We start from the raw sequence: 19,070 nt of genomic DNA, 5'->3' as shown, positions 1-19,070 counted from the left end.
GTACTTGTCAATTTTACATCACCAGGGCCTAGAGAAGAGGCTCATAGCAACTGCAAGGCCCTCTCCTTTTGAGTTAAATAAATATCCTAAAATTGTGCAAAGAATCAGGATTATTTCACTGAACCCCATGAGAGTCCATGTAGTTAGAGAGCCATAAATAAAAAGTTTTTCGTAACTATTAACTACATTTTGTGATGGTCCTAGAAACCAAAATAGTTCATTGTTACTCTTGCCTAAAAATTCACTGTGATATCAACAAATAGAACTCCCTGCAAAACCAGAGGTATACACTTTTCTAGATTCTTAGATTCTAGATTCTTAGATAAATCTAAACATGAATCATATTTGTTTCTCTCAAAGATCACAGAGATCCACAAGACAGAAAATCCTCCTCCCATTTTTGTGGCAAATTCCTTTGAAGGAAATGAATTCTGCCCCCCCCCCAACATCCTGACTTATCTATTAGGTATAGTAAGGACAGTGCTTCAAGCCCACAACCCTTTTAGATGGCAATACAATTTTTTTCTTTTTAAGTCAGACCATTAAAAAAGAAATCAAAGAAAATATTGAAATACATAATATTAAAATATTAATCTTCATTTCAATATAACCATAAATATACGTGTATAGGTATAGGAAGAAGGGGACCCATTTTGCCTCAAAAAATCCTCTCTCTCTCTCTTTTTAATTATTTCTTACGTATTTCAGATGCCAAGTTCCTTTTTCAGCTAGGGAAAGTTCCCACCTCTTCGCAAGAAATGCTTGCTTTTACCTAATTTCTCTGAGAAAAGAAATTTGTTTTAGAAGTTTTGGGGGACAAGTTTTAAATTAATATGTATTCAGCGAGGAAGTCTCTCCCCCAAAGTTAATTTTTTAAAGAGAAGGAGGAAAGTGGGAGGAGATAAGCCCTTCTTCATACTCGACGCTGACAGCCCTGACTGGCATCAAGGAAATGCAATCTCCCCTGCTCGCCTCTGTGGACGAAGGGCAGAAGAGACTCTCGCTCCTCTTGCTCGCTTTATTCCACGGCCGTCCAGCAGGGGGCGCGTGGCTTTCGGTACGCAAAGCTGCTCGCTCCCCAGAGCCTCAAGGACCGTATCCCTATTTGCCCCAAGGTCATAGCTCCTAACCTAGCTTGCCAGTCCCCGCCCGGGGACACCCGGCAGTAAACCCTCGGGGCTGGAGACCCTGGCGCCGGTGGGGTCAAGGGGGTGGGGCGGGAGGGCTCTGAGGCCGGGGATGCGATCACAATGCGGACGACGGATGAAAAGAACCAGGGGCCCGGGTCCCGAGCAGTCAGCACGGCCGCCAGACTCCGCACCCAGGAGGGGGATGGGGTGCTCCTAGACGCTTGCCAGCCCCAGTCCCATCCAGGAGCCCGGGAACCGCCGCCGCCGCCGCCACCACCACGCGCGCCCAGAGCTTGGAACCTCGTTGCCAGCCCAGGGACCCGGGGCCCGGGCCGCGGGCCGAGGGGAGTCGGGGGGCAGGAGAGGAGGTCCTAAGCCCGGCAGAGCGCCCGCCGAGAGGGCGTTCTCCCCGCCCCCGGTGCCTCGCCCGCCTGACCCGCCCCAAGCACTGGGAGATCACCTCCGCCCGTCACCTCCTCCTCCCCTCATCCAGGTCCACCCGGGGCTCCCTCCCCCGGGCCGCCCCCGAAACGCGAAGTTGGCGGGAGCCTATAAAAGCTGGTGACGGCGCGACCCGCGGACACACGGTGCAGGCGCCCGAGGAGCAGCCGCCTCTAGAACGGCGCCAACTCCTGCCCTGCCTCGACCAGCCGCACGACCATGGCCCATCACTGGGGATACGGCAAGCACAACGGTGAGTGCAGCAGGAGGGCGGCGCGGCGGCGGCGGCGGCGGCGCCCGGGGCCCCAGGGTCGGCCCCGGCCCGGGCCCCGGCCCCGCAGCGCCCGCACCTGCTGTTTACCGCGGCTAGTCGGAGCACCCGAGGCAAGGTGTGCCCCCGAGCCTGCCCCGCCTGCTGCTCCCTGTCGCTGGGATGCCCCCGCTGCCGCAGCCCCCTGGGTCACTGTCGAGGAATCCCGGCGTCCAGCGGTGGCGCGTAGGGCGGGAGGGAGGAGAAGCGCAGCCTCAGCCTCGGGACTGGAGGACAGCTGCCTTCGGGTCCCGAGCGGAGACTATCCTAACCAGACCTAGGAGGAAGCGAGGAAGGGTTGTAACGGGAAAATTTTAGTTGTTGGTTGCAGAAAAATTAGGGGACTCTCCCTTCCCCCTACACACTTCATTCTCAGCACCACCTGTGGCTAAGGCGCTCAGCACATACTGTCCCGGGGCGTTTTCATGGGCTGGTTTGAATCCATCGTGGTGATTTCTGAGTTTACCCATCATCTCTCATCTCTTAATGTTAGGGGGTCACCAGGAACCCGGGTTTATCATGGCTACTGATCTGGGTTCTCCAAAGCCAACCGACGCAAAATAAAGATGCGCTGGCGCCCCTTGCGCATCTGGGGGTGGCGTGGGGGCTTCCCTGATCTTTACAAGAGAGGTGCCCGGGTCTGAGCAGTGACTCGGCCTTTACATTTAGTAGGAGGACTCCAGGGAGAAATCCCAACCGGCTCCAAGGTCTTAAATGAGCTTGAATATCCTAAATGCTAACCACAAGCCCTGCGGTAGTGTCTGCCCAATTTCAGTTGCGAATTCAGTAAAATGAGGGTAAAAATAGGTAATATTTATATGGCACTCTGTTTGTACGATGACCTTTCGTGTATTGATTCCAGTTCTCACAACTTCTCCGATGCCGATGTTATGACCCCATAATACAAATGATGAAACTGAGGCACACATTGTTTTCCCAGAGGTATTCAGCTAAATGGGGCCACCAAAATTGCAACAGATCACATTGGCTCCAGAATTATTGCCCCCTTCTAGGGCTCTGGTTGTGCCCTTCCCCACACTGGGGGATTCACACATCTCTTCTGACCGCTAGGACCCGAGCACTGGCATAAGGAGTTCCCCATTGCCAAGGGACAGCGCCAGTCTCCTGTTGACATCGACACCAAAGCAGCCATTCATGACCCTGCCCTGAAGGCTTTGTCTCCTTCCTATGAGCAAGCGGTTTCTCGCAGGATCATCAACAACGGTCACTCTTTCAACGTGGAATTCGATGACTCCCAGGACAAAGCAGGTCAGTGTTTAAAAAATAACATGTGCCTTTTACCCAGTACTTTCCCAGCTTAATGAGAGGAATCAGGAGCAGTGGCTTAATACTACAGTTTGTCTCAGTACTCAAAGATGCCACTTTGCTAATCTTTGTTAGGGCCCAGGCTCTGAGAAGTAGGCCAATTACTTTGAAGTGGCCCAGGGCTGTTGCTCCTCTATACAACTCCTGGTTTCTATGTAGGGCACCGAATAACTGTGATCTGCTTGTGACAAGTCACAGAAGGCAAGGTCGCTGCGATGTGAAGATCAGCAAGGAGGAGATTTGCAAAAACTGAAATTTTTAAGATTCTTTCTAAAATATTTGCCTTCCAGAATGGATCCTATCCAATAAAAAGTGCCTCTTTAGTGCTCTCTTCAAGGCAGCAGACAGGGGAGTGATGAAAACCTCACTATTTAAAATAGTGAAAATTTTTTGAAACATTGTATTTATGGGTCCAAATGTGCTAAGAGGAGGCAGTATTTTTTGGTATCCACCCAGAAATTCATTCCACAAATGAAGATGTTTTAGAGTGGGTGGGCCTTGGCCCACCTGGCCCATTGCTGACAAAACCAATTACTGTAATTTATCTGTAGCGGGGCTGTTTACATGATGCCCATTGAATGCTTTTTTCTTATTTAGAAACAGGAGAACAATCCCATTCAGACATGGTAGCAGCTTTCTTTGCCCACTGGTTGGTTTAATTGCCAGTGCCCTATTTTCCTGAGTGCTTTCCTCTGAAGGTCGTTGCAAACACATGATGAGCGGTGATGGTATGGAAGCAGGGAAAGCATGGGGCAAAAAGAGAACACAGAGAAACAGGGATGCATTCAATAATGCTGTCAAAATTTTGGAGTAACGGCGGATAGTACTAACATATAAGTGTGATTATAATCGTCATAGCCTAGTTGACCATTCTTTTTTGTTAGCTCTCTTGTATATTCCATCCAATTTGGAAAAAATCCCTTCTCCCCCTGCTTCAAACACTTTTTTGACACTTGGATTTCTGAAATAGTGATTCTGGAAGACAACTTGTTGGAGGGTGATGTGGAGCTCACCTGAGAAATGTTTTCAACCTACCTGTGCCCTGGGTGCACCTCCCCCCAGTACACACACAAGCACACACACACACATTCTGGCATAGTATAATGAGTAATTAGACTTTGATTTTTAGGTTTAATAGAGGATATTTCCTGAAGACATTCCTTCAATCATTCTGCTATACTGCCTTCCCAAATAAGCCTCCCACTCCAAAGAAACAATGCTCAAATGATTAGGCTAAATATGAGGGAAACAAATTTCTTCCCTTCCTGTTAAAAATATTATATACTTTGATTATAATAGGACAAGACCATAGGTCTTGGTGGTATTATACATACAGAAAGGATGCTATAAAAGTTCATGTTTAGTTATTCAAAGACCAAAAAAAGTGAGCTATTTTATTTTATTTTTTATTTATTTATTTTTAAAGTGAGCTATTTTAGTCTGTACCTATCAACTTCTACAAAAAGAGATGCAATGAATGTATGTTTCAGTGTTATCAGTGAGATCATCGTTTTCAATGAGAGTCAAGTCTACCAGTATATACCTCCTTTGGTGCAACATAGACATTGGATACTTTTTTTGGAGCAATGAGGAAACAAATGTCTAACAAATAGAACCAGATGAGATAATTCCCTGTATTCCTTACAAATCTGGTCATGAAGTAATTGCTCCAGTAGTATATTATTACTGGAAAATGGATTTCAGCATTTAGAATAGCAACTATGAGCATGGAATGGGGTCAGATAGCCATGGGCTCAAGTTCCATCTCTGCCACTAACCAGCTCAGTGGCCCTGGGAACAACAGCAACTTAATCTCTCTAATTTTTAGTTTCCTTAACTGTAAAATTGGAGTAAGAGTAGTTTCTACCACAGAGGAAGTATTAAATGGGACAGTAGATATGAAGCACCTAGCCCAGCACTTGGCACGTAATAATTCCACAGTAAGTGACCATTGCTGTTTCCATGTCTTCATACCATTTGACTGCTTTTATTAGGCAATTGTTGTAGGGATTGCACCTGTGATAAGATTTCTGAAGAAAGTTTCTAATGAGCTGTAAGATTACCTGCCATCACTTAATGGGATTTAAACATTTTATTTTTATATGTTCCTGGACATCCCATTTATCATATTAAAGTATATACTTATTTTATATGAGATGTTATATAGTTACATATTTTAGCATGGATATGTCGAGTCCTGATGGATTTCTACACAAGCAGTAACTGATTAGAGTTAGCCCCACTTTTCTAAGTACTTCTCCTGGTGAGTAACACATATATTATTAAAGCCATGTTTAGATTGTGAAGAAAGTGTTTCCAATGGGGTCTCAAACCTATGTCTTTAGAGACACACGTGTTCTTCACTCAGTTCTTATAAAAAAGCCAACCACCACCACAAGAAAACCCTTCCTAACGCCAACTGAATGCAAGATCAGCTAGGTACCATGAAGGCAGGATTGAGGCCTGGTCTCTTTCTTGTATCCCTTGAACTCATGCTGGGCAAGCCTCAGGTGGAAAGGCAGAGAAATAACAGATGCTGACCATGACTTTGGCAAGTCCAAGAAGGACATGTGTTGTTCCATTCCAAGGAACAATGGAAACATGAAAGAGACTTAGGAGTCATCCTGTGTAAGTCAGGAAAGACTTTACAGGGTGAATAAAACTTGTGAGGCTTGAAGGATTTTGGTGTCTTGGAGGAGACTCCAGGCCAGGAAAAGTAGGAAAGACCCTGCGATTTGAAATTGTGGAGTATTTACTCTGACAGATGTGGAAGAGTTAATGTTAGAATGACCTGCTCTCCTTTATGTATGAAAGATCCCTTTGTAACTTTGCCCAAACTTCTTCAACATTGTCAGTTGTTCCGGTTAAACAAGGAAGCGTTCCCCCACCCCTCCTAGGATGAAGACTATATTAAAATGTTGGCATTAAGGAAAAACACATCTATAGAATAAAACAAACAATCATACCATGTCGAGAAACGCCCTTTTGACTTTTTTTTTTTTTTTTAAAGAATCCTAGACTCTCAAGTTAGAACAAATGATGGAGATATTCCATTCAAATTCACTTAGACATGAGGAAACAGAATGCTAAGGAATTTAAATGCCCATCACTTAAAAATAGAAGTTGAATAAGAATCTTTGAATGATAACCAGAGTTAATATTTAATGTGTACATACCATGGTTTTAAAAATTGATATGCTTTTCTATACACTGAAGTCTAAAAATAATTTCTTCATTTTGGTCACTCGATATTTTAGGTTGACAACTTAACATCTTTTTTTGTTAGGAGTTATTTTTATGGCATTAACATTTTTAGATGTCTTTTATGTCTTGTTTTCTACATTGATAGTGCTTCAGTTCATTTTAATGGATTTATTTTTATTTTTAGTGTGGTTTCAGCCTTCTAGAATTTCTCATAGATTTAAGTTTTCAAATACATCCTAAATATTATCTTAAACTTGAACTTAAGTGCTAAGTTATCAGGAAATGAGCTGGTTGTGTTTATTAGTATATTTGAGCTTGAGATAATTCTTTTTAAGTGTGGAGTTAATAAAAAAAATTGTGGGGTTAATAGGCTTTAACTGGAAGCTCTCATCAATCTTCTAAATTCTTTTAAAAATAAACCACCTTTAATAAATGAAAAGTTGCTAATCCTGTTAGGCTTTCAAAAAATTATTAAAAAATAACTCTCTCTGCTTGAGTTCTTTTATTACTAGTTTTATCTGGGAGAAAAAAATACTAGTCAAATTATTAACTTCTGCTAACTCATTAAGTTTTAGGGAAGAGTTTAAAACTCTCCTGCTTTATTACAATGTTAGATGCAAATATTGAAAAACCAATGCCTGAAACTATTGAGCCAGTCTATATACAACTCTCATATCATTTCTGTTCTGCAGAAATGGAAATATTTTTATCTGTTTATATTATTTCAAGAAAAAAGGAAGGAAACAGTTTACTTATGCTCATTTGAAACAGACCATTGTCTATATGACATAATAGAGCTTCATACATGAGTCTTGCTTGATTTTCAAGGACTTGCTTTTGAAACTTTAAAAATTATCCTTCCATGAATAATTTTAAGTTAAAAGGAAGCATAATAGCAACAAGTGAAAGGGTTTGTTGTGCATACTGTTAATGTTATAAGCAGAAACCTAAGTATTTATAAATCTGACCAAAGCCTTCTAAGTTCTGTATTTAATTATGTTCATGTCAAAAGAGTTTCTTTTTTTATACTCTTCTATGATTTCCATAGACCTGAAACTAAACATTTCTGTTCTGTTGATTTTTAATTGTTGTTTACCGTAGTGAAAGTGACAGCTAAATATCTCACTATTTAAAAGAAATAGATTGTCGACATCTTGTCCTCATTCATTTTCTTGATTTTAGTATGTCAACCCTAGGATTATTGGCTACTGCTAAAAAAAAAAAAAACAGCAATGTATGATTTAATAATTTTAAAAGTATTCATAAAAGAAGATTGTTTACCTTCTGGGAAATGCCGCAGTTTTAGTAGACTTAGTCCTTTACTTCATTAATAAGAAATCCCTCAAATTTGAATTTTAAACTAAAGATTATTGAAAATGATCTGTATATCTGTATATTGGATTTAAGAGAGATTATCAATATTCATTAAGATCTTTAGTTGGTTATTTGGGTACATCTTACGTTAAGTAATAATAAAGTGGGAAGAAAAAATTTTAAAATGTTAATTTTTCAGTTTTTAATATGCATAGATAGTCTTATTACTGGAGTGATGTCTTAATTTTCACAAATAACAGAATTTACATAACTTCCCTAAGTAATATGTATAGGAAGACAGATTATAATATAATTAGTGCTTATTTTCTGTGTTATGTATGCAGAATGTATAACTGACGGGAGATCATCGAAATTAAAATTAGCTGGTGTTGAGATTTGGATTTAAATTAAGTTTTGGGAATCTTGAAAAAGATATCCTGGTAGAAAACCCCATTTATATCTCTCCCATCCCTGTGGAACACATTTCTATGATACAATAAATTATTGACTCTTCAGGGCCCCCACCAGCAGGGCTGGATTTTAAAGAGGAAAAACAGAGTCTGCAGTTTCTATTACCTTTTCAAATTACTTTTGCATCAGAAAAACAGACTTCATTTTAAACTGGAACAGTTTAGAAATGGCAAGTAGCAATCCAAATAAGTAAATAAATAAGTAGATCTGGAAAAAGTGCAAACTCCATATCTCTCAACCAAATATCTTTTTCATTTTGCAAATATATATATATATTTGAAGGCTTGTGAGGCTTGAAGGATTTTGGTGTCTTGGAGGAGACTCCAGGCCAGGAAAAGTAGGAAAGACCCTGCGATTTGAAATTGTGGAGTATTTACTCTGACAGATGTGGAAGAGTTAATGTGTTATATATATATATATATATGTGTATATATATGCTACCTTTATTGGGGTTTGTGGTGATTTATTATTATAAAGATGTTTTCAGGGGGACTTCATTGACAAAACTCCATGCTAAGAATTTGCTGAGAAATAGCTAACTAGCTGAAGAAGATAAGAAATGCTTCTTTTTGCAGCAATTAAATTTTAAGAATTTAATAATCTCTCCTAGGTATGATGGGCTTCTAATCTACATAGCAACATAGTTTTATTTTAACAAGAGCTAAAGCAGGTGTCTGGTAATAATAGATTAGCACTGAGTAAGTTTAATCATTGAACCTAGAGCATTCTTTTTTAATTAACAAAGCTTATTTAAGAAAAGCTCAAATACATTCTTGCCTAATTCTAAATATTCTCTGAAATAAATAAATTAGGCTGGAATCTTAAGGTCTTCAAGAGAGTGAATAAGAATAAGAAATAGCCAGTAAGCTTTATTATTTTTAAAATTTAAGATTCTGATATGATTCTTTGTAAGGGAAAGGAGATTCATTTAAAATGGTAAGTTACAGTGGTTACTCAATATGGTTTTATTTCATTTATTTTGCCACTTGATAGAATTAATAATGTTAGGATATCTGCTTTTTAGGATCAGCCAGTTAGTAGCTTTAAAGTAATGATAAAGGAATTGTTTCAGTACCAATTATTTCATAAATATATATTTTGTTTTTAGGTTATATCATTATGAAAAATGGGAATTTTCTCATTTTCGAAGAAGCCTAGGGGAGGGGGCAGATAAGGCTAAATCTTTCCTTACAAGATTATTAGATTAAAAAAATTTTTTTATAATAATTTGTTTTTAAGGTTCAAAAGATGTGATTTTATCAGAATATACCCAAATCGATGTTTCTTAGAAGATCTATAACACCACTTCTGATTGGTTCTTTTTCTTTTTTTTAATTCCTTCTTTTTTTCTCCTGGTGTATTGTAAGGCAGAGCTGGCAAGGAGAGATTGTATCAAGAGCTGTAGGAAAGGCCTAAATGTCTTCCAGCCAGCTCTATTTTTTCCTTTGGGTAAATGAATGGGTATTGCTACTGTTTATGTGTATTTGGGTGAAGTTAAGAAAATTTGATTGTACAGACTTTGTTGCTTTGTTTTGCAAAGCCAAAGTAAGTTTGGGCTCACTGTTTTATAGATTTATAACCCAAAGCTATTAAAATATACTTATAAAAACAGATGGTAGAACTAAACTAATTGTAAAAGCTTTTAAATATATTGGTAAAATTTCATTAATACATATAACTTAAAAAAAAAAGATTATGGAGAGGATGGGGAAACTGATTTCATACTATATTAATTCTCTGTAACACACAAATCATTAATTATCTGCAAACAGACTGTGGCCTAAGAAGATGACATCTAGTCCCATTCTTACATCTTGTGTTCTTCTCTAACAAAGTTATATTAATACCACAACAGTGGAATCGTTAGACTGTCATTAAAGTTAGAATTTTAAGGTTTTGGAGACAATAGAGTACTGCATATGTTAGATGATCAACAAACTCTTAGTGAAGTAATAAACAATTGAATGTATTACACTTTACAGATGAGGACATTAAAGGTCAGAAATGTTCAATAAAAAATTTTAATGGGAGGGGCATGTGGGTGGCTCAGTCAGTTAGGAAACTGACTTTCGGTTTCAGCTCAGGTCATGATCTCAGGGTCCTGGGATCAAGTCAGTGGCTTGAGATTCTCTCTGCCTCTACCCTTCCCCCCAACTCATGCACCCACTCTCTCTTTCTCTTTCTAAATCAATCTCAAAAAAATTTTTTTTTTAATGTACCAAGCTAGTTAATACCAGTGACAATCCAAATTCTGGAGAATTTGGAAGGCCAGAGCAAGGAGAATTGGATATTCTACTAAGATCAATAGAATGCTTATGGTTTCACAAATTCTGGAGGGTAAGAACTGGCCTCGGAGGTTAGCGAGGCAGGTAGTAGGACAGCCACTGGGCCATGTAGAGCAGGGGTTCCCACGCTGGTCAGTGTGGGCCACAGACCTGCACTGGCAAGCAGCTGCACGGGCACTTCCTCTGTGATTCACAGAGGACTTAATAATTCCACCTAAAATTTCCTCTTTCTCAACCAGCACCTCTGACTCCTAACCAAATCCAGAAGAGAAGTATCACTGTGCTCAGAAACCAGACGGGAAAAACATCCATCCTTCAAGCCAACACGAGTGAGGAGAGAAGCCAGCTGAAATGATTTTGTTCAGCACTATAGACTAAACTTGAGTCTGGACTTAATTTTCCCAGAGCGAAAATGTTGCTACAGGCATAAATTTAGAACTACAAAACAGGGTTAAATTAGACTGTAATATTTAATACTGTGTGTGTTTCATGTGCATATGTATGTATATGTGTGTAAACACATGATTGTGTGTATGTATATACATTCATATACATATAAACACTCACACACATATGCACATATATAATATACATATACATATATTTTATATATATATATATTTTAAATTTTAGTGCTGAAAGGAGGACCCCTCACTGGCACTTACAGATTGATTCAGTTTCACTTTCACTGGGGTTCATCTGATGGGCAAGGTTCTGAGCACACTGTGGATAAAAAGAAATATGCTGCAGAGGTAAGAGACGCTTTTTTGCTTTCCAGGGAAAGATGTAAATTGATATTCAGCTTTAATTTCAAAACCTTAATTTTTTAAATTTGACTCAATCTAAATGAACTTTTTTTTTTTACAAAGGAACTTCATATTTGCTTCTTATAACTTTTATTTGTGATATTACAATGAATGCTGCAAAACATTCTCTACTACTTCCAAGGACATCATTAGCAAAAAATAAAATAAATTCAAATTGGAGGATCCCGTTTTAATATATATCTAGAAATAAGCTTTGTGTCTTCCCACAAGAACATGTAACTCTTTGTCTTGAAGTTGATGAAGTCATTTGCTGTTATGCCAAATTCTAAATAATTAGAATTAAAATGAAAGAAAAGTTTATTTTTTAAGTTATCCACACGTTTACTTTTTTTAGTAACCTTTAGCTATGAGGAAAAAGATCACTGGATGAAACCTGTAGGATTTATTATGTGTCTCATTTATTGTGGTTTTGTCTCCCACTGCTTTAGCTTCACTTGGTTCACTGGAACACCAAATATGGGGATTTTGGAAAAGCTGTGCAGCAACCTGATGGACTGGCTGTTTTGGGTATTTTTTTGCAGGTTAGTTGATGGTCCAGTTCTTTTTTTCCCTGTGTTTTTAATTTTTATTTTAATTTTTATTTTTTTTTTAATTTTAGAAAGATTAAGCAAACAGAACATTCAGAGTAAACAGGACATCCTCCAAAGAGCCTCGGAAATGCCTTTGGCTCCAAAATATTTTCAGGCACCTGTTTCCCCCCCGCAACCCCCCGCCTCCCCCCCCTCACCCAGTAGCTAGTAGCAGTGGAGAAACAATCTGAGAAGTATTCATGAGGTGCTATTTATATTAAATGTGAAGGGTGTATACATGGGAAATGTGAAAGGAAAAAGAGGTATACTTCAGGTGACTACCGGTTTTTGTTTTAAAATTCGTCCCTAACTAGATAGTACTGTTTCAGGATAGTCTGCTAAAGTAAGATCAGGTTTTGGAGGGCTCAAGGGCAGTGACCCAGTATTGGAGAATTTCAGGCAACAGTGGGACTTACAGGTTGAGCTGCCCTCCAGACAGTTATAAAGCAAGTGGAGATAGGTTTAGGTTGGAGATTCATGGAGCCTGACATCATATGTCAAGGTGGGAGCTACACATGAGTATGAAATCATCCAAGAAAAGCCTGAAGAGGGAGATGGTAAAGCTGCTGAGCATGCAGTCCCAAGAAACTGCAAAATGTAAGACATTTAAGGCAGTGGAAAGATGCTAATGAAATGGCTAAAAATGACAAGAGTCAGGGGAAACTGCCGAAGTTGGAGGGCAGAGGGAAAGCCAAAGGAGGAGAGAATTTCAAAAAGGAGAGAAGTCAATAGTATAAAATCCTGCATAACGAAGGTAAGCACTGAACAGTGTTCTTTGTTTTGGCAGTTAGAGGTCACTGGTGATTTTTAGGGGGTATATTCAGGAGAACTATAGGGTGGGGTGGAGGGATAGAACTCGGAGGGAAGTTGTCCGTGGAAGTGGGGAAGTTCGTGGTGCCCGTGTAGTCAGAGTAAGATGGTTGAGTGGCACGTAGCAAGTGGGAGACTTTGGTGCACTACTTGGAAAAATTTTATGGTAGAGCTGCTCAAATCAACACTGATGTAGTACCAACAGGATTCCAGTACCTTCTATGTCGTGTCTTTCATAGATTGGTGATGCCAGACCAGGCCTACAAAAAGTGCTCGATGCCCTGGATTCCATAAAGACAAAGGTACAGTTGAATTTTTTGCCACCTCAATAGAGTGCTTTCATATCTCATTGGTTTTAGGAAACTTTTTGGATCAAAATGAATAGTCTTGGTTTGACATGTGGTGTTTTAATAAGGAGTTAACAGAGGTGAGCCTGAAGAATAACCCATCCCATGTTTGAATTCTCTCTACGGCAGAGCCACGTTTAGGTCATTGAACATCTGCTACGTATGATCACCAAGGACAGCTCTGGCTTTATAAACCTTATCCTCAAACTGAAGCCACATTTATCTTCTGAAAGGCTCCCTTATTACTCCTAGCTGACCCCTTTGGATTATGTGGAATAAACCTGATTTAAAATGCTTATTTAAAAAGATATATGTATCTTCATGTTCATTATTTACAATAACCAAGATCCAGAAATAGTCTAACTGTCCAAACTGGATGACTGGATAAAGAAATGGGCTATATATAATATAACTATTTATGTAACATATTATATATAAAATATAATAATATATAATAATATTGTTATATGATTATATATTATATACAGTATAATATGTGATATTATGATATAATAATATATATAATTATATATAATATATTATATATACACAATAGAATATTGTCCAGTCATCAAAAAAGAAGGAAATCTTGTCATTGATTACAATGTTGGTGGACCTTAAGGCCATTATGCTAAGTGACTTAAGTCAGACAGAAAAAGACAAATACCATATGATCTCACTTATATGTGGAATCTAAAAAACAGACAACAAAAACAAAAACACAAAAAAGTGAGCACTAGATACAGAAAACAGATTGGTGGTTATCAGAGGTGGGGGGAGGTAAGTGAAGGGGGTCAAAGGGTACAAACTTCCAGTTAAGAAATAAGTAACTCAGGCACCTTGGTGGTTCAGTCAGTTAAGCTTCTACCTTCAGCTCAGGTCATGATCCTGGAGTCCTGGGATCAAGTCCCACGGTGGCTCCCCACCCTGTGGGGAGTTTGCTTCACTCTTTAACCCTCTTGTGCTTTCTCCCTCTCACTCTCTTTAAATAAATAAATAAAATCTTTTAAAATAATAATAAATAAATAAGTCATGGGGGATATAATGTACAGCATGGTGACTATTAATAATATTGCATTGCATATTAGAAAGTTGCTAAGAGGAGACTTTTTTTTTAAGACCAGATTTTCGAAGTTCTCATCATAAGAGAAAAAAATTATTAGTAACTGGGCTGTAACTTAGTAACAGACTGTTACATGTTAACAAGTAGACTTATTGTGGTGATCATTTTACAATATACATAAATATCAAATCATTATGTTGGGCACCTTGAAGGTAATATAATATTATGTGTTAATTATACCCAGTAAAACAAAACAAAACAAAGTAAAAAACATGGTCCTTCTTTCTTCTGACCCCTTTCTCTAAGAGCATTTTACTTACCCTCAGGCTAGTTATCTTTAGTGCCCTTTAACTATTCCCATACAGCAATTTTCTCTCTTTGTAACAACCTTGTCACTGTACTTGTAGCTCTCTGCCTTGTACATCTAATGCTTTGAAAGTGTAGTGTCCAGAAAGGAAAGGGGTTCCTTAGTCCTGATCTGGTGATCAGATAGAATAGGAAGACAATTACCTCCTTATCAAAGATACTATATTTTTGTTACTGAGGCCTAAAATTGCATTATTTCAGTGGCAGCAGTTTTGTTGTAAGTGCTGGATGTGATCAGTTAATAACAGTGGAAATTATAAGGGATGATTTGAGAGCACAAGATGAGAATTGGACATGAAAAAATTAGAGAGTAAGGCTCTCTTGCCCATATCTGCTCATCTCTATTTCCAAGTCAAATATCTCTCTTAATTTCTTTTTTACTTTGTTTTCTGGTCAACATGGGACCTCTTAAAAAAAAAAAAAGTTTTGGCAACCAGAGGGGAATAGCTATTTCCTAATCTCCTGCCTTCCTCCCGCTCTGATCTTGTGGCATTTGTAACCGGTGTGTTTGCCTTGTTCCAGGGTAAGAGTGCTGACTTCACCAACTTTGACCCTCGTGGCCTCCTTCCTGGAAGTCTGGACTACTGGACCTACCCAGGCTCACTCACCACTCCTCCCCTTCTGGAATGCGTGACCTGGATTGTGCTCAAGGAGCCCATCAGCGTTAGCAGTGAGCAGGTCGGTTTTTTTAAGTGAGATCGAGCCCTTCGTCCAGGCAGAGGAGCGTAGCTTTTGGATTCGGACAGACCTGGGGTTGAATCCTCCTGCTCCTGCTTCTAGATGTGGAACTAGTGTCCATAACAGTGCTTAGCAGATAAACAGCATTCAAGAAGTATTTGCTGGGATTAGCCATAACTTTAGGGTAGCTTGTTTGCTCTCTATAACTGGATAATCATGAGGGTTAAGTGAGAAAGGTGTCTGTCACCTAATAAATTCCTTTATATAAGCTACAAGGAAATCGAGGCCCAGGACCATGAGATTTCACATTCAAGGTTCCATAGATATCAATGGTAACTCACAGGTAACCGCTCACTCACATGAGAGTTTACCCAGTTTTATTTCTTTTTTTTTTTCCAATTTATTTTATTTTATTTTTTTAAATTTATTTTTATTTTTTATAAACATATAATGTATTTTTATCCCCAGGGGTACAGGTCTGTGAATCGCCAGGTTTACACACTTCACAACACTCAGCATAGCACATACCCTTCCCAATGTCCATAACCCTACCACCCTCTCCCAACCCCCCTCCCCCCAGCAATCCTCAGTTTCCTTTGTGAGATTAAGAGTCACTTAAGGTTTGTCTCCTTCCCAATCACATCTTGTTTCATTTATTCTTCTCCTACCCCCTTAACCCCTGCCACTCCACTTCCTCATTATTTCTATCAGAATACATTTCTGAATTCTGACAAAAGGAAAAGCCATCCCTTGGAGAAAATTATCTATCAAAACTCACTCCAAATTGCTCTAAAGCCCAGACCACAGATTCTTACCTTTCCCATATAATATAGTTTATGAGGTTCAAGTTATTAATGTAGCTTCTGGGTCACCAATAGTCCCATAGACTGTCTCTATTCCCCCCACAGTTGAAATGTAGAAAACGGACAGTCCTCTGTAAGGTCCACAAGAACTTGGATCCTGGATAATTTAACTAATGTTAAATTCATTTATGTGTTTCTGTACATTAAAGCAGAGATGCGCACCAGTCACTTATCTCCTGGGGCTTTTGGATCCTGGACCACTTTATCCAGTAGTACAGATGCTGTAGTTTATCTTCCTGGGGCAGAAAGCAAAACTCTATAATTTGGATCTAGAATTTTTATTATTATTTTACATCTCAGAAATGTTTTATAGACTTTTGATGATTGATTTTAAAATTAAGAGGGGATAAAAATAAGCCCACTGAAAATTTCCTTCTGAACGACACCAACAATCTTGTGTGTATTTTCCAGAAATTGACTTGTCACTAAAAGCATACATATATAATGTTTATGTGATTGTATATTTATTGGGAACCAAAGTGAACTTTGAATTTTGATACATACAAAGTATAGTGACTATTGGTGAATATGGGAGAATAAGCACATAAGTGAATACTATTGGGAAACTTGTATTTTAAAATCTTTTCTCTTGTATTTTGCCTTTTAGATGATGAAATTCCGTAAGCTTAATTTCAATAAGGAGGGTGAGCCTGAAGAACTGATGGTGGACAATTGGCGCCCAGCTCAGCCACTGCACAGCAGACAGATTAATGCGTCCTTCAAATAAGATGGCCCCAGAGCCCACATCCAGATAGTGGATATTCGGGATATTAGCTAAGCACAAATCTACCTTGGTGAATTGGACCTTGGCTGCTTTGCGTCTGGTTTTCTAGATCCTTATCTCTCACCTGTTGTCCTCATTAGTAAAATGTGAAGAACTTGACCAGTTGTCGTGCTTGACCGAATTGCTGTGACTGGTGCTTTGGTTCTGGTAATAGCCTTTCTGTAGGAGAGAATATAATATAAGGAATAAGAGAACAAAGCATCTTGACTTTGTTCGTAGCGCATGCGGTGATGAGCACAGACAATTGTTCACAAAAATGCTAACTTTAAAACATAGGAAAGTAGAATAATTGAGTGCAAATCCATTCCATGACATAAATTGAGCTGTGTAATGTAAATCAGGTGAAATAGTCATGATTCTATGTAATGTAAATCAGATGAAATAAATGTTTATGATTCCGAGATATTATATTCAAGAAAAAAATTTTAAATTCTTATATATTTGTAGCAATGTTATCTGGAAAATAAATTATGTTGTAATTTAGTGACTTTTGAATTACAGAGATGTAAATGAAGTATTATCTGTAAAATTGTTATAATTATAATTGTAATACAGAGTATATTTCCATTCAAATAATATATCATAACTTAATAAATATTGTATTTTAGATATATTCTCTAATAAAATTTGGACTTCTATTTGGGCTTATTTTATTCTATGCTGGGTATTGGGTAATAATGGAAGAGCAAAATGTGTTCTTTTATAACTCCTATTAACACATTATTAACAATAAGCCATCATAATTGGGTACTCACAATTGTAGGAGTTTCCATAAAAGGAAAAACCCTGAAGGTCATGTACTAATTGCCAAGAGTTGTTTTAAGTGCTTTCTGAGCACTCATTCACGTGACCTTCATGATAACCCTACAAGAATGAATCCTGCAAGAGAGAGAGGAACGGGTTAAATTAGAGCAGCAAGCCAGAGAAAAGTGTATGTGCAGAATCAATATATACTCCTTGGAAATAAAACAAATAAAAGTCCATTTTATTTAAAGAAGGGAATTTAAGTGGTACCCACAAGTAAAAGAGTAATTCGAAGCTTAGAAAGATAAATTATACCCTTTACACATAGGAAGAAAAGTGAGTACATGAAATAAAAATCTCCCACTATTATGGCTGTTCTGGATTTAGCTGTGCGCCTGGACCATGGAATGAATTTTTGGCTGATGAGTTATTCTGGAAAGCCAAGTTTAACACATAACTCAAGTTCTACCCTTCATGGAATAAAACCTCTTTGGTATTGGAGATTTAAAAAAAAAAAAGAAAAAGTCTCTAAACTCAATACACTTAGGTGGCTCAGTTGGTTAAGTGATGGACTCTTGATTCAGCTCAGTCATGATCTTAGGATCATGAAATCGAGTCCTGCATCAGGCTCTGTGTTGAGTGTGGAGCCTGCTTAAGAGTCTCTCTCTCTCCCTACCCTACTCACTTTCTCTCTCTCTCAAAACAAAACAAAGTAACCTAAATTCATTTATACCCCTCATTTGCTTTACTAAAGAACTATGCTGAGTTTTCTGTAAGAGAAAGATCACAAGCTTTGGAGCTTGGTTTGTTTTGAATCCCACTCTTTTCAACCTCTCTGATCCTGGCCATAATCCCGGCCAGGATTGTGATAATTATATGATATCATGTCTGGTGTATAGGAGTTGGTCAAAAGTACTTTTCAAACTTCGTGTGTGTGTGTGTGCGTGCGCACGCGCGCGCGTGTGTTATTTTTTTAACAGTACCATCAAATTTCCTTAGTTTCCCGGAATGAGGCTTCCCCTCTAATTCGCTGGTTATTGCTTTGGGTAAGGAAGCCATATAGCCAACCTTAACTAGAATTATTTGTAAAGTAAAAGTAAACCTATTTCAGGTGAATTGCTGAGGACCTCTTCTAAACATAAAAGCAGTTTAATTTGTGCATATCTTTACATACTGGTTTTCAGTTATATACTGAACCAGAAATTTATCAATAACTGAGTTCTATATGTAGATGAATGATTATGTGCTTAGTATATAACAGATGATCTCCAAATACTGCAATGAAAACATTTTGCTTTTGGCTAAAATTAAATTTAACCAGGAGATAGTATTTATTTTGTTTTTTTGTTTATTTATTTTTTTTTTTTATTTTTATTTTTTATAAACATATATTTTTTATATACATATATTTTTATCCCCAGGTCTGTGAATCACCAGGTTTACACACTTCACAGCAGCAATTTTCTTGTCATATTTGTAAAGTGCCACAAACTATTTTAATTTAAATAAGTGCTTTTCAAATGTTCCATCAAAATATT

At 38.4% G+C, this 19,070-nt stretch overlaps 1 protein-coding gene across 2 annotated transcripts; it reads left to right on the top strand.

Moving 5' to 3' along the window:
* Nucleotides 1-1,683: 1,683 nt before the first annotated feature.
* On the top strand, nucleotides 1,684-17,426 carry CA2 (carbonic anhydrase 2). 2 transcript variants are annotated; one of them, XM_059166091.1, is made up of 7 exons: nucleotides 1,684-1,824; nucleotides 2,953-3,150; nucleotides 11,115-11,233; nucleotides 11,737-11,829; nucleotides 12,927-12,989; nucleotides 14,986-15,141; nucleotides 16,612-17,426. In XM_059166091.1, the coding sequence occupies exons 1-7, from the start codon at nucleotides 1,791-1,793 to the stop codon at nucleotides 16,729-16,731; spliced, it is 783 nt and encodes a 260-aa protein (XP_059022074.1). In that variant the 5' UTR covers nucleotides 1,684-1,790; the 3' UTR covers nucleotides 16,732-17,426. The 2 variants fall into 2 exon arrangements, with proteins under 2 accessions (XP_059022074.1, XP_059022075.1); XM_059166092.1 differs by lacking the exon at nucleotides 11,115-11,233.
* Nucleotides 17,427-19,070: the final 1,644 nt, after the last annotated feature.

This window comes from Mustela lutreola, chromosome 3 (genome assembly GCF_030435805.1).
Source record: "Mustela lutreola isolate mMusLut2 chromosome 3, mMusLut2.pri, whole genome shotgun sequence".
NCBI classification, from domain to species: domain Eukaryota; kingdom Metazoa; phylum Chordata; class Mammalia; order Carnivora; family Mustelidae; genus Mustela; species Mustela lutreola.
Note: the sequence above shows the minus strand (reverse complement) of the source record. Positions and strands in the feature narration are given on the sequence as shown.